The sequence below is a fragment of the Podarcis melisellensis genome, assembly GCF_964234715.1.
Source record: "Podarcis melisellensis genome assembly, chromosome: 11".
Lineage (NCBI taxonomy): Eukaryota > Metazoa > Chordata > Lepidosauria > Squamata > Lacertidae > Podarcis > Podarcis melisellensis.
Genome location: NC_138543.1, coordinates 41,971,686 through 41,987,799, shown reverse-complemented (window position 1 = coordinate 41,987,799; position 16,114 = coordinate 41,971,686). Strand labels below are relative to the sequence as shown.

Genomic DNA, 16,114 nt, shown 5'->3' with positions numbered 1-16,114 from the left:
GCCTCTTGGGCTTGCCGATCAGAAGGTCAGCGGTTTGAATCACCGCAACAGAGTGAGCTCCCGTTGCTCTGTCCCAGCTTCTGCCAGCCTAGTAGTTCGAAAGCACGCCAGTGCAAGTAGATAAATAGGTACCACTGTGGTGGGAAGGTAAATGGCATTTCCATGTACTCTGGTTTCTGTCATGGTGTTCTGTTGCGCCAGAAGCGGTTTAGTCATGCTGGCCACATGACCTGGAAAGCTGTCTGTAGACCAACACCGGCTCCCTCGGCCTGAAAGCAAGATGAGCACCGCAACCCCATAATTGCCTTCGACTGGACTTAACTGTCCAGGGGTCCTTTACCTTCTTTCTTTTTTTTTAGCTCCATAAATATCAAACAACAACCTTGTTTGGATTTTTATTTCATTTTTATTCAATAAGTTTCTTTCCCATTCTTGTTCCCAAAGAAGACCAAAAAGAAATATGGATCACGCTACCTTGAACAAAGAAAATAGGAGTATTTTTTAATTTAATTTTTATTTTGTAGATACCATTTGTGAAAGATTGCGGTGAGGATGAAGTCTGCAATACGGACCTTGTGCTTGATGTTCAGCAGAAAGGAAATAATGGGTAAGACCCAATTTTGCATCTTGGTTCAACATTTCAGGTTGGGTTTTTGTATTACATACACACACACAGTGGTAGAGCTTCATGCTCCGGCACCGGAGGGGGGGTCAGAGACCAGGCGGGGGTGGGGCTGGTGCACGTCCTGGGGCAGGGGGCGCCACCCATGGGGGCGGGGCACCCAGCACGGGCAAGGGGGCACCCACGATGGCACCCTACCAGGATCACACTGCAGTGGGAGGTGCGCTCCCCCCGCACTCCTCTTCCTCCGCCAGTGTGTGTGTGTGTGTGTGTGTGTATTGTAGACTCGAGTTCAACCACATTAACTGTGTGTTTATGTTCTTCCTTTTCCTCCCTGGCAACAGCAAACAACACTTTGTTATCAGCAGTAAGAACAAAAGATTGATATTCAGTGTGAAACTGAGAAACCAGAAGGAAAATGCATACAACACCAGAATTCAAATTGCTTTTTCCGAAAACTTGTTTTTTGCTTCATCTTCTTCACCCGTACGTGTAATGTTTATTTCAGTTTCTACCAGTGTCATTGGTGGTAGTAATACGACTTCTTATTTTTAGAAGAGTATTTACTATACTTTTCCGTGTATAAGATGAGGGTTTTTTACTCTAAAATAATGTTTAAAAATGGGGGTCGTCTTATACACAGATAGTGCATGGGGGGGTGATTGGTTGCAGCCGTGAGCAGGAGCTTGTCAGCGGCGATTCGGTGGTCGATTGGTAGCTGCTGCAAGGGCTGCTTTGGATTGGCTGGTGCTGTGGTAATTGGGTGGGTGATTGGTTGCTGCAGAAGGGGCTGTTGTGGATGGGCTGAGATTGCGGGTTGCTGCTGGTGGGTGGGCAAACGCTTGTTTGATTTGGCAATGCAATTTTATTCAACATCACTGTGCAATTCCCTCCAGAAAAAGCTCAACAACTCTGGGCCGCCACCCCCCCCCCCATTTTCTTAAATTTGAGTCCCCCAAAATAGGGGACATCTTATACAGGGGGGCGTGTTATACACGAAAAAATACAGTACTTTTAGATTTGTGCCCTTTTGTTAGAGTGTGAATCCCACCCAATCTCTTGAAAATATATGCCCTGAAATATCAAAACTGCATAATGTGCTATTTTGTCACAAATCAGACCTGTGCCGTGTAGTCCTAAACATGTTTACTCAGAAGTCGCACTGAGTTTAGTGGGACCTTCTCCCTAGTAATCGTGTTTTAGAATTGCAGCCTAATTCTAGTAGTTCAGTTTTCCAAGCTTAAGAAAGAAACGAGCCAGCCATCTTAACGCTTAGTGGAAAAATCAACTGACTTGTGCACTTTTTCTCCCACGCCAGTATCTGAGCCTTTCAGTATTATAACCACTTACTTCAGAGTAAGCACTACATAATGCAAGCATCCTCTGTTTCTGTTCTACAGTTTAACGCTGAAAAATGTCTGCTTGTTACTTTTAGGTAGATGGAACTGAAGTTTCATGTCAGATGACCACTATCCAACAGCTTGTCGTCTGCCAAATCAGCTACCCTGTGTTTAAAACAGGACAACAGGTATGTCTTAGAGTTCCTGTGTATTTCTAGGTTTTGCAGAAACAACCAGCTTTGACTTCATGCACGTGTATTGTAGCTCTGCTGATATAAACAAGCATCCCAGAACTCTCTATGCCTGATTCTAACCAATTGAATTTTCTTTGTGGAAAAATTGGCTCCATAAGATTCCCCCCTCACCTGTGACATGCACACCATAAGGAGACTATGGTTCTTTCACTGGGATAGTTGCCCTTATTCACCTTAGGATAAAATTCAGAGGTATAATGCACCTCTTGGCCTACCAGTTACAGCCAACAGGGTAAGTATTAGGAATCAGTGTGGTTTTCATTGCATCAGTGTCAATGCTTCTGATTTAGTAGTGGTGGGAAAGCAATGCATATTTACAGCTGACTCATCAATATTTCTTTAAGACAGGCCCCTCGGTGTTTAGCTTCAGCACAAAGTAACTTGCTGAAATATTTGATGGCTAAAAGCTGAACACAAACTATTGCAATACTTTTACTATTAATAGTTATAGGTGAAAATTAAATTCTAATGTAACAGCTGTGATACTTTTATTTCCATGGCTAGCCCCTTCTTTATAACTAAACTAACAAGTTGATACTAGTATAATATATCAACCTCAGATCAGCTGAAGCACAGAAACCAACTGTAGTATGTACAGGTATATGAGAGCGAGACAGACAGTGAACCTGGGTTCAGGTATAAACAATGGCTTAGCCCCAGGCAGCCTGGCAGCAGTGGGACTGGGGAAGGTGCTCTGAGAACTCACGTTTGCTCATTCATTCCAATCCATGATTTGGCTTAGTGCTATGTGCAAACCAGGTCACTATCGTAAATGATAATTGAAAGTAGCTTTGCTTATTTTAATTTCATCTTTTATCTCTGTTTTTTTGTAGGTATCTTTTGATGTTCATTTTGACTTTAATTTGAAAAATCTCCAGAATCTGGCAGTTCTGCGTTTTCAAGCTCTGAGGTATAGTATCATATTTCGTATAACATTTTCAGCACGTTACTTGCAGCTTATAGCAACAGTTAAGGTATTATTATCAGCCTGTGTTTATAAATGCATTGGGTGTTTAAAATATGCGGTTCTTTTTGTTATTGATAGTGCAAGCAATGAAGAGGATGATACCAACAACCAGGTCAACCTAACTGTTCCACTTCGCTATGATGCAGAAGTTCACTTAACAAGGTAACTCTAAAACAACCAACAGTTTTTGCATTAACAAGACTAGTCAAAATTCTGGGCAACTGTAAAAACTAGTGATCCCACTTGTGATTCTAAGCAACTGGCATATAAAGACATAGGTAAAGGTAAAGGGACCCCTGACCATTAGGTCCAGTCGTGGCTGACTCTGGGGTTGCAGTGCTCATCTCGCTTTATTGGCTGAGGGAACCGGCGAACAGCTTCCAGGTCATGTGGCAGCATGACTAAGCCGCTTCTGGTGAAGCAGAGCAGTGCAAGGAAATGCCGTTTACCTTCCCACCAGAGTGGTACCTATTTATCTACTTGCACTTTGATGTGCTTTCAAACTGCTAGGTTGGCAGGCGCTGGGACCGAGCAATGGGAGCTCACCCCGTCGCGGGGATTCGAACCGCCGACCTTCTGATCAGCAAGCCCTAGGTTCTGTGGTTTAGACCACAGCGACACCCGCGGCCCTATATACTGCTGCCAATACTGGACACAGTACACTGCCATCATGAATAATAGCCACTGATAGGCTTATCCCCCATGATGGCGTAATAAAAAGAAACCAATATATAAATAAATCTCTTCCAGATATGTTTCTGAACTCAGTGCCTCTGATTTAATACAAAAACATTAAGATTTCCAAAAGAATGCTTATTGTTACTCTTATTTCTGCTCAGGTTTACCCAAATGAACTTTTATGAGGTTTATTCGGATAACCACATACCTTCAATGGTGAACACTTTCAATGAAATTGGACCTGCGTTCAATTTTTCTGTTAAGGTTGGTAAATTTTTCTGCTAGCTTTTAAATGTCTAAGAAATATTTAGTTTTTGCATTTCCTCCTAAAGCTTATTGAACTAAGCACTAAGCCAAGGGCAGCTTATTGGGCTGGAGCAAGAATAAGCAGGGCATTCCAGTCCCAAGGACAAGGGGGCCATGGGTAGGTTGCCACATATCTGCTTCTGCACAGCCCTGGGCAAATGTGGGAGGGAGCAAATTTGGAAAGTCAAACCTACTCCATCTGCTCTACTTTTGCTCTAGACTTAAGGTCTTCCACCAGTAGCACTGCTATTTTATGTTTAAAAAGGTAAAGGGACCCCTGACCGATTTTATGTTTAGGTTCTTAATTTATCTGCATTTATTAATATCCTGCCTTTGCTGCAAGTATCTGAAGACCACATACATGGCCTCACCCTGTTATATCCTCACAACAATTCAGTGAGGTGTGTTGCACTAAGAGAGAAAGTGGCCAAGGGTCCTCATCATCTGACACAATGATGATGGGTGTGTCTGACAAGACTGTGCTGAAAGGACTCATTGAGTTTCACTAGTGAACATCCTTTCCACATTGCAGCTGTGCATACAAAGCCCTGTGCCTATTCTTTGCCTGAAGGCTTAATGTTTTGGAAACTTTGCCAGTTTTAAGCCAAATGCACACATGCCGTCGCACCCTGACTTCACACCCAGAAAACCCAAACATTCTATGCTTAGAATTTTTTGTTGGCATCCAAGGGTTTCCGAATTTTGTTTTTGAGAATCCAATGTCTTAACAAAAAAAATGACATGTTAAATAATGAGGAATGGGAGGGTATATGGGCCAAAAGAAGCGTTATAGAGAATGAGAAGAAGAGCTAGGAAAACTGTATGGAGCACTGAAATCATATCCCTTGGCACCTAGAAGCTTTCTGCAATCCTTGTTCTGAATGCCTTGAGAAAATACTCCCTGCACGTCTCTGTAAAATTGTTTTGACATTGAGAATTAGAATGCTGTGTATCTTTTTTTTTTTAAGGTTAAGTGAAATCTTTTAGGAAGGCAAATTCTGCCCTAGAGTCCAAATTCTGCACTGTGCTTTGATTGTGGTTCTACAAGTTCAGTTCATAAGCACATACATTTTATAGTAGTAACCATTTTCAAAACTTGCACTTTCCCACTGTTAGTAATAACAGAAAACAAGTCTTACAATATAAACCAACATCTGCAGGAGGTTATCCAGATAATTCTTTGTTTTTCAGGTCACAACAGGAAGTATTCCAGTAAGCATGGCATATTTAAAGATCCGTATTCCAGAGCACACCGAAGGGAACAGTCCATTGATGTATGTGACAGCTCTGCACACCAGTCAGGTAAAAAGCTAGTCTAGACATTTTAATTACAGTTTAAAACACAGTAATAAAGGTGACATGAATGCAATGCAATATGGAAAGATTAACAATGCTAGGACATCCTGCACCACCATTCCATTGTTCTGCCACTGATTAAGGCTGCAATCCAATACATACTTATATGATACATACTTACATAGGAGTAAGTTCCCTTGAACTAGTAAGCCTTACTTCTAAGTAGGTATGTATGCCTGTAGTTCAAGGCTGCTACCAGGTATGGGAGTAAAGCCATCTGTGCTCAATTGGACTTTACTCTTAAGAGATATGAAAAGGATCAAACTTAATGCAGCGGGGGCTACAAAACAGAAATGCTGCCTTCTGCTTTTGTGAAATGTCCTGTCAGTTGTTCTAGTTCAATAATACATTTTTTATTTGTCACATGCAGTAAGGCCATTGCATAGATAAAAGCAGTGGGCATGAGCTAATCAGCTAAATAAAATCTGCACGTGCTCCTTCATATCTATTATTATTATTATTATTATTATTATTATTATTATTATTAATTATTATACTCTTTCTAGGGTACTGATATCAGCTGTGATGCACGGATCAATCCATATAAAATAGGACAACAAAGCTATACTGTGTCATTTAGGAAGGAGAACTTCAAAGCTATGAAAGAACTGGTGAGTTGAATTTATGATAGCAGGAGCTAAGACCCTAGTTATTTCATTGTTATTTATAGAAAGTGATACCTGGACACTTCATAGTTCAGTTTATGAGCTTCTTACACCTCACATGTCAATCTAGCACCTATGATCATCATGTGGTTCGGGTTAACCAGCTCTGTCTTAACTAGAAACTGTCCTGTGTGAAAGGAAATGGAAAATTCAGGGTGACTATATGTCAGAATTTACAGGTTGCTTGTAGTATCCCATGGAAAAATTCTTGCAGCTGGAAGAGTTGGTGTTTTGGGTAGCAGAGTAGAGATGAAATTATATGTTTTCCTCCTTTGCTATCTCAGGTTGTTTACCTGACACAGAAATTTGATTGTAAAACTATACTTTGATATATTCATTTGCCATTGATTTTAATGTGTTGCTCTAAGTGCACAGTTAGATTTAAATGCACACTTGGAAATGTAAAGTATGAATGAAACGAACATAAGTTTGAAACACCTGTATCATACAGGCACACTCATCAAGAGCCAGGATATTGATAGTATGTTCAGTGGCAACCCAGAACTGTTACTGTATAATGTGCAGAGCTCTTCAAATCAGCAACATAGCTTTATGTTCTACAACGCTGCAGGTTTCTGCTGAACTGTGGAATAACTTTTAATGAGAAACGATGAATTCCTAAAATAGATTACAAGTAGTGAATTGTTATACTGACACATTTTAATGTTATATTATCATCATCCCCCCCTTTTTTTGCAAAAGAACTGCAAGAATGTCCGATGTGATACAATTACTTGCACACTAAAAGACATTGCACTGAAAGCAGAGTATTATGTTAATGTTTCTACCAGAATCTGGAATGGGACATTTGCAGCCGTAAGTAACATCTATGTTTTAATGAATTACTGGATATTTTCTGTTGTTTGATATTTATGGAGCTAAAAAAAAAGAAAGAAGGTAAAGGACCCCTGGACGGTTAAGTCCAGTCAAAGGCGATTATGGGGTTGCGGTGCTCATCTGGCTTTCAGGCAGAGCTCACTCTGTTGTGCAGATTCGAACCGCCGACCTTCTGATCGGCAAGCAGTGGTTTAGACCACAGCGCCACCCGCATCCCTTTTGAGCTAAGCACTAAAACACAAAGTAAAACTGTTTTGTCTTCTGTTACTTTGCATAACATTGTAAAAAGAAAACATAAATGTAAATAAAGGCTAAATTAGGTGCAATTAGGGGGGAAACTTTGTTGCTACTTTAAAACTATAAGAGATGCTTTGAACTGCTAACTTGGAGACATGAGCTACACAAGCCGTCAAATGGGATTTTGGGGCGAAGAAAGCTAGAATGGATTTTGCCACTTTAGGCTGCGATTGAGAGACATCACTTTTAGATTCAGTCTCATCTTAAAAGCTTCCTGAAAGTTGGAAGCTAGCATTTCAGGGAGAAAGGTTCTATCTAGCCTAGCCCTTTACTAATTATGCTGGCTTTCTTAGTTACAGGGAGATTTATTTATTTTTTTAATGTAGCAGGTGTGATTTCCTGCACATGCAGTCTGAAGTGGTGCTGCCAATTTTATTTATTTACTACATTTGTATACTACCCATCCAACCAAATTCTCTGGGTAGTTTATACACAAAAAAATTAAAATAAAATAAAATGCAAATTATAAATACAATATAAATTGCAACAGCCGAAAGTCCAACAAAAAAAATTAGACAACTGATATTAATTAAGCACAGAAGCTAAAATAATGTGAAAAAATGTAAATTAGGCATAAAATTCAGCAAGGAGAAATTTAGTATAAAAACATAAGCATTGAATAGATTCTGCTTTCAAGGAAGAACAAGAAGAACCTAGTACATTAAATACCACCTGCAAGTGTAAACCAGGCCAAGATGTTCAAATGTTCTTCCACAGACAAAGCTGCCCAATTTGTAATTGCTCGGAATAGGAAAGATGTCTCGAATGTCACAGTGGGACAGTTAGCTTAAGAAAGTACTATATGCATCGCTATCCTGGAACGAAAGCATTAAGTGGAAACACAGATCCTGAAGACTTTGCAGCTGTTTGGTGGGCTTTTATGACATATATGAGCAATTGTCCCCATATGAATGTTGCAGCTGCCAAATATGACTTTATATGGAATTATCCACGATATGCCTTGATGTGCAAACAGCCTTTAAAGCCTGCTGTCTCTTTGGTCTTCTCTTGGATCATATGGTGACCTCTTGCCACCCATGTCTAGATGTTCCCTTTTCTTCCTTTCCTTCCAGAACAAGGGAGAGGGGCAGTTTTAATATCTCACAGCACATAGCTTTCAAAGAGGTTTAGACCAGTGTTTCCAAAAATTGGGTCTCTAGCTGTTTTTGGAGTACAACTCCCATCATCCCTAGCTAGCAGAAACAGTGGTCAGAGATGATAGGAACTGTAGTTGCTGGAGACCTACAGAGGACAGGGCAATCCATAGCTGCTATCCCTGCTGGCTGTGTTTTGCCTCTACTGTTGGAAACAGCATGCCTTTGAATGGCAGCTCGGAAACCACAGGAAGGAAGAGTTGCACTCAGGTCGTGCTTGCAAGCTTCCCATAGGTATTTGGTTGGCTGCTGTGAGAACAGGGTGCTGGACTAGATAGGTCACAGGCCTGATCATAGCTGTCAACGTTTCCCCTTTTTAAAGGGAAATTCCCTTATTCCAAATAGGATTCCTCGCAAGAAAAGGGAAAAGCTATGGGCCTGATTCAGCAGGATCTTCTCATGTTCTTATCAGATTTACAGTGCAATCATATAAATGGCTACACAGAATACCGCTGAAGTCCCATTACTCCCAGATAAGTGTGTTTAGGATCGCAGTCTTAAATCCTTGACGGACTCAGCATGGAGCTTAAACGAGAAACCAAGTTACAGGGAACCAGGCAGAGGGCCTTCTTGGTAGTGGCACCCGCCCTGTGGAACGCCCTCCCACCAGATGTCAAAGAGAAAAATAACTACAAAACTTTTAGAAGACATCTGAAGGCAGCCCTGTTTAGGGAAGCTTTTAATGTTTAATAGCTTATTGTATTTTAGTGTTTTGTTGGAAGCCTCCCAGAGTGGCTGGGGAAACCCAGACAGATGGGCGGGGTATAAATAATAAATTATTATTATTATTATTAAGCCTCCTAAGATGGAACAATTAGCACTATGACCCTTTTATATAAAAGTTGAAAGTCGGGAGGTAGCTGTGCACGCCGTTTCTCTAATACCATTGTGTTCCTTTTTAAAAAGGCTCTGTGCATTAAATAATTGCCTACACTTTATGAAAACCATATATACTTTAATTGGAATATGCTACATTTTTCTGTTGCAGTCAGCGTTCCAGACAGTAGAGTTATCGGCAAGTGCAGAAGTGGATACAAACGACCCAGATCTATTTGTGATTGGAGAAAATGCTTTATCAGTGAGTCTGACTGTTTTATGCTCCAGTCTTGCCACACTAAAAGCTATTATGTCATTTTCACGCTCATTTAAAAACACATGGCGCGCTGTATCTTCCTCTTATAAAAAGGCTACACTTCTGTTACTGACACATATAAATTGTTGTGTGAGTTTTAAAGTTACTGGAAACTTAACAGTTTTATGGCGTTTCATCTGGCCAATTTTGGCTCAAAGGAAACCTAAAGCTATCTATAAAACTTTAAAACTTTGTTATTCAGGACAGTTTTATTCAAAATGGATGTTTGCATGGATCTGATAAAAGTTGGTACAAAAGCATATTTTTTAATATTAAATTGGGAGCTTGCAAACCTTCAAAAAAGATGGTGGCTGTAGATGAATAGATAGAAGGGAAAGCAGCAATGGGATATGGAACTTTGATTCCCAATGCTGAGAGATGGTCTATGGTAAGGTCTACTTATGGAGAAGGGCTAACTTGCATTGATGCCTCTCCATTCTGCCAGATCTTCAGAAGAGACTCTAGTCTGCCAGGTGTCTCTCTCTATGTATTGTTGGGATATATTATATAATATACTGTGTAATATACGGTACTGCCACATTGAGCCTGCTGTCCAATGGTGTGATGGAAAATGAAAATGAAGAAATGATGGGTGTGTTGGTTTCAGAGCAGGGCTTAAAGGTTTTCTCCAGTTGTTTCTCTCCACTCAAGGAAGACACATCGTTCTAATGATGGTTCCTTGAACAGAAGGAAAAAGCAGGGGTGGGCTATGGTAATATGGTAATTGGAGTGGTGAGGCCATCTACATGCCCTCTTGATCCCTGTCTATCAAGAATCGGGAAAGCTAGTTGGATGGGACTGGCAGAATGGGTTGGTGTATCATTACACAAGAGGAATCATCTTGAAGGAGGGAGTGGTGTCCCCACTCCTCAGAGTCCTTCCTGGACCTGGAAGAGCTAAATAACTATCACCCGGTCACGAATGCCCCTATTTCTTGCGTAGGTGATTGAAACTGTTACTGTGGGAAACAGCCCACCCCCTCTAGCAGATCCCTTTGCCCTAAGGGTCTGCCACAGGAGGTAGGCTTTTGCCTCCAAGTCCCAGTTTCCCTAGGAGCAGCCCTTCGTAGCAGCAGCTGTCAAAAGCGATGGAGGCATTTGAAATGCTGCAGGAGGGCAAAATGTCCTCCATGGACGCCGTTGCCACATGGGTCTCCTGTTCCCCAGTGGGCAGTCATTGAAAGCAAGCCTAGGCAGAGCAACAAATGTTGATTTTGTTTTGCATTTGGTGCTGTGTTGAAGGGCTGTCTCCCCCAGCATCCCAGTGAAACTGGGACTGCTGGATAACTGACTTTCTCTTCCCTTTGCCCCTGATGCCTTTTCCTTGCCTGGATATAGAGAGGCAAGAGACTGTGTGTAGTAACTAGCCTAAAATTTACATTAATTGCTGTGCCCACTTTTGCCTCTGAACCCCTCCTTACTGACATGTAACACACACACACATGCAGAAGGGGTTGAAAAATGTTCCCAGCCCCTGCTCCATACAAACCAGGCATAGGCAAACTTGGCCCTCTAGATGTTTTGGGACTACAATTCCCATCATCCCTGACCACTGGTCCTGTTAGCTAGGGATGATGGGAGTTGCAGTCCCAAAACATCTGGCAGGCCGAGTTTGCCTATGCCTGATATAAACCTTCCCATTTTTAGATCTGCATCAAGGCCTCACTCCCAGTGTCTTCAGAGCCGAGCAGGGACTTTTTCTTGGTGGCACCCTGGGTGTAAAATGATTTCACCAGAGATGCTCAGCTGGTGCCTATTTTCCTGTCTTTTCAGCAGTATGTGAATACAATTACATCCCTCGCTCAGTATTTTAATAGATACTTGATTACATTAATGCTGTTAAAGCTGCTTTTACTGCGGCTTTATAATTATATGGTTTGTAATATTAAATGCTTGATTTTATTTTTATTAGCCACTTGGGAAGATTCCCCCACCCCCAAGGATGAAACAGAAATCTCTTTAGCTAACTTTAAAAACAAATAATTTTCAATTTATTGTGATTTAATTGAATGTAATTGCTGTGAGAGAAGTCTTGATGCATGAATCAAATTAAGGAAATTGTTGTGGTTTCCCACACAGAGAGCGAGAGTTAAAATGGGCTATTTGTAGACTGCAATAATGAATGATTCCGCCTCTGCAAAAATAATTATCATGGTCATTTTGTTGCAAAGTACTGTATGTAGAAGACAGACACAATGAAATGTATCAGTGTGTCCACACCCAAAACAGCAGAATAATCATAACAATAAAGCTCTACTGGCAATACATCTGAAATATCTAAGTGGTTTACAGGGTGGAATTGGCCATAAATTATGAGATTATATTTCATCAAGCAATTTAATTGTAACTTTGCCTTTGGAAGTGAAAAATACATTAAAATGTCCTTCCAGATTTTCAGAGCTAAGCTTGAATTCCCATAGATCTTTGAAAACCCTAAATATATTTCGAAGCCAACAAGATCATCTGTATTTATAATTATATTCACTTTATGGAAAGGCTGCCAGCTCCTTGGTTAATGTCAGGATATATTGGATGAAGAAGAAGAAAACAGCAAATCCTTAAAGTTATATTCTTCCAATTATCCAACCTGTGGGTACAATGGCTGTGCCTACAAAATGTTTAGGAAGGATTTATTCCATATATTTGATTTCATTCATTAGGTGCATCCTAAAATATTCTCTAGGTGGAATACATTGAAACAAAATGCAGTGACTATATCAATTTGGAAATTAAATCATTCACCACCCAGCAACAATTCAACAACAACAAAATCCAAGCAGAGCAAATCCTGCAGTCTCCCATTTTCCGTTTCCCCCCTCAAAGGGAAATGCTGACCCCAGAATTTCTGAGTTCAAGGAAGCCTGTTATGTAGGGATGCTTCTGGAATCTGCCTTCACTGAAATTCCGTCATGGAGTCTGGAGTATTTTAATGGGATAAATTTGCATAGGTGAAATGTAAAAAGTTGGAGTATCTTATTCCTCCAAAGGTGCATTTCTAATACTTTGCAATATATTTGAAAGCAAATAAAAATGATAAATGGCATACTTTTAAGTACGTAATTTTCAGCACCCAACGTGATAAGCCAAACCTTGGTTTAGCCCAGTTCAGTGTGGTGGTCAAAAGAACCAGTAAAGAGGGATGCTATTGCAAGCATCTCTCCTGCAGCCTGCATATTCCCAGTACGCTGAACTTCGGCTTGCTGTATCGTGTGAACCAGGGCACAGTGAAATATTTTTGTATCTTAATTATTATGAAAGTGCAAGTGCAAAATTTATTACCAATGTTCTGAAACCCAGAATTTCTGCTGGAATTCAAACGAAGCAGAACAAAAGGCGAGAGCACTTGCCGCTCTCCAACGAGTGGCCAAAGAATGCATGCAGAATGCATTGATCACTTTTATTTGAGAATTGCTGCTGCCTTACCTTGTCTAACTACAACCATTCTTTCTTTTAAGATTCCGCTCACAATAACAAAGCCTGATGAGAAAGCAGACGTGCCGATTGGAGTTGTGATAGCAAGTGTCCTGGTCGGTCTCCTCTTGCTGCTAGCTCTAGTTGCTGCCTTATGGAAAGTAAGTTAACGATTAGGAAGCAATTGTAGGGGAGAAGGCAAATTGCCACGGAACTCCCACTTGTGAGGCATAGATCCACCACTAGAGGCAGAAAGCTTCTGCACAATCCACTCCGCTCTAGTGGTAAACAATTGAGCTGTGCTGCTCTTATGTCTTGTAGTCATTTTCTCAAATATATTTCATTTTGTGGTTCCTGCTCAATAGTAACCTAGTCATTCCTGGCATAGCAGAACTTAAGAACTGCTTTCCAAAAAATTCCAGAAACCACTGAGAAATCAGCCGTGCCTATCTTGAATTCACATACTATAGCTTTATCTGTGGCTGGATTTGAGCATAATGCTAAATTAAGGTTTAGGATTATGTGCATGGAACACCCTTTTTCATGGTTTGCCATTATTTCTGAATCCAGAATTGTGATTAATCTTAACCTTGATTTAGAGAAAGAAGCAAAGCAGAAACCAGAGTCTGATGTTGGCTTGTTTCTGTAAGCCATAGTTTTCTGTGACAAACCAAGGTTAGTTGAAAACGAAAACAAAATCTTCCATTCTCATAGCATGCTGTAGGGAAACAGGTGCCCTGTCTGAGGCTCATGCACATAGCACTAAGCCTTTAATTAAATGTATGAGCTAGCCTTAAGTATCATATACCATACATAAGGAAATTATTTTAAATAAATGTATTTCAGTGGTGTTTGCTAATCTCCTTAAAAACATCTCAAAACATTTTCTACAGCTCGGTTTCTTCAAGCGAAAATATGAGAAGATGGCAAAGGATGTGGAAGATGTGGATGAAATTGCAGAACTTACTAAGGACAGAGAATGAATATAGCAGGAATAGCACTGTGTACACCAACCTTCTGATCCTCAAACATTGCTTGCAATCACACTGGTTCAACAACTTGGGAGTGCCTTACGGATTATTTTAATTTCTTATTTTTTTTCAATGAAAATGTCATTTTTTTATAGTTGGGATAATTTTTGCAGGTACTATTTTATTTTAGCAATAACTGCTGGTCAGTTTGGGGTTTTGTTTACAAGGGTTTAAAATATTTTTATTTTTCTTGTTTGTATTTTTTGTATTTTATTAATAGCTGTTCTTGATCAGCAGGACCAGAAGCAGTAAACACTGAATTGTGCCAGAAATACTATGGTTTATATATTTATATATACATATATATATACCATTGATTGACTGTCAGGATAGTCTTTGTTAAAACATTAACCATAGCTGTCAACGTTTCCCTTTTTTTAAGGGAAATTCCCTTATTCCGAATAGAATTCCTCGCAAGAAAAGTTGACAGCTATGCATTAACACAGCTGTAGTCTAGAGCTGTGTACAAAAGGCCTACAGAAGCGTCCTCTCCGACCTATTCACACCTAACACTAAGCCAAACTTAATATGAATAAGCAAGAATAGTGTCATACTCAGATCCTGCTGATGGACTTCTTGTAAGCCTCTGATTGGCTGCTATGAGAACAAGATGCTGGACGAGATGGGCCACTTGCGTGAACGCAGGGCTCTCTTTATGAAGGCTGTGGCTGGAAGCTCTAAGGCAGCAGGAAGTATCCACTCCTTCTGCTGTGGCTGTTCTCTCTTGCATTTGTGGGTGATGATTTTTATTATGTATTTATTAAATGCTTCCTGGGGCAGAGTTCCAAAAAGGCCGTGTTTCACCAAAAATGCATGAGAGCCCATGACAGATCTACATCTGGGGCCATATTCTAGAAGTATTTAGGCTACTATTGGGCTATTGTTATTGCAAAAAAATATCTGCCTGAAAAACTGTTGGGCCCTTCCAAAGGGATACAGCCGCCCACCCCCCAAATTTGTGTCTTTAAGATCAGGGAAATAACTTTTGTTGAATATTTGAAATGATAAGTTTTCCACCCCTCGAAGCTGGAAGTTTGCAATCCTGCAGGTTTCATTCATTTCCATTAAGCAACATGTTGCAATTTACACACTCCATAGTTTCTACCGCCAATACTAATTTTATTGCACTTTTCAAACTGGCACGAATCTGCAGTCCTGCTGTAAATCAAATGTAAATATACAGGTTTATAAACATGCACACCTTTTTAAAAAAAGGTATTTTAAAATGTGTTTTTGTACTAAAGAATTCAGTAAGGCATTATTTTAGTGGAATTTGATGCAATGTTAAGTGTCACAACAGAATCAGTACTGTTCTAAGAGGTGTTCCAGAGGCAAAGGTCACTCAACTGCACAATTGACTTGTAGCTCCTCTTTTGTTCCTCAGGTGCAAATTCTTCCACCTTCCTTTACAATGGCTTGTTAAGGATAATCCTATCTAACCAACTTTGCCCACCCAGAGAAAGCAGGGCATGTTCTGAACCCTATTTAATGACAAAGCTAGGATTTCAACTGCACCAGCACTGTTCATTTCAAACTAGTGTACTGAATACAGCATTTCATTGGAAATTGTAAAGGAGCCTGGCTCTACTAATATACATTCTGCTGTGTCAACACCAATTGAAATTACCAGGAAGCTGTGAGCAATTTTCATAAAGGCTTTATTTGTACAGGGCAAAACATACCTCTGTGAAAGTAACCTGAAAGATGGTGCTGGCACAAGCTGAACTCTCTGCATTTGGGGTTTGTGCAGAAGTTCAAAGTAAACCTTGTCCTCCCCACATTGTTATGTACATTTGCACTACCTTTTAAATCCATTGTATATAGCGTGTTCTCATTTTTTATACGATGCATCCAGGTGTAATAGTTTACCTTTGTGTATGTATATTTTGCACTTTTATTTCAGAATTTCAGAACTGAAATAAAAACGGATTTGCCTTGAGTAAAATTGAAACAAACCTGGTGTAGACTACACTGAACTCTTATTTCATATGCCTGCAGTTAGTTAGTTTCTATTCACTGTGCTGGGCATGTAGCTTAGAAAGACTCAGCCCAGCTCTGCCTGCAG

At 40.3% G+C, this 16,114-nt stretch overlaps 1 protein-coding gene across 2 annotated transcripts in view; it reads left to right on the top strand.

The window, feature by feature from the left end:
* ITGA2 (integrin subunit alpha 2) overlaps positions 1-16,004 on the top strand; it is a 50,282-nt gene extending 34,278 nt beyond the window's left edge. For both annotated transcript variants that reach the window (XM_081929599.1, XM_081929600.1), the window contains exons 19-30: positions 525-607; positions 967-1,108; positions 2,058-2,150; positions 3,050-3,126; positions 3,262-3,345; positions 4,023-4,125; positions 5,359-5,469; positions 6,030-6,134; positions 6,891-7,004; positions 9,465-9,554; positions 13,063-13,179; positions 13,912-16,004. In XM_081929599.1, the coding sequence (XP_081785725.1) occupies positions 525-607; positions 967-1,108; positions 2,058-2,150; positions 3,050-3,126; positions 3,262-3,345; positions 4,023-4,125; positions 5,359-5,469; positions 6,030-6,134; positions 6,891-7,004; positions 9,465-9,554; positions 13,063-13,179; positions 13,912-14,001 (1,209 nt within the window). In that variant the 3' untranslated portion in view covers positions 14,002-16,004. The remainder of the gene's footprint in view (positions 1-524; positions 608-966; positions 1,109-2,057; positions 2,151-3,049; positions 3,127-3,261; positions 3,346-4,022; positions 4,126-5,358; positions 5,470-6,029; positions 6,135-6,890; positions 7,005-9,464; positions 9,555-13,062; positions 13,180-13,911) is intronic.
* The last annotated feature ends 110 nt before the right edge of the window (positions 16,005-16,114 follow it).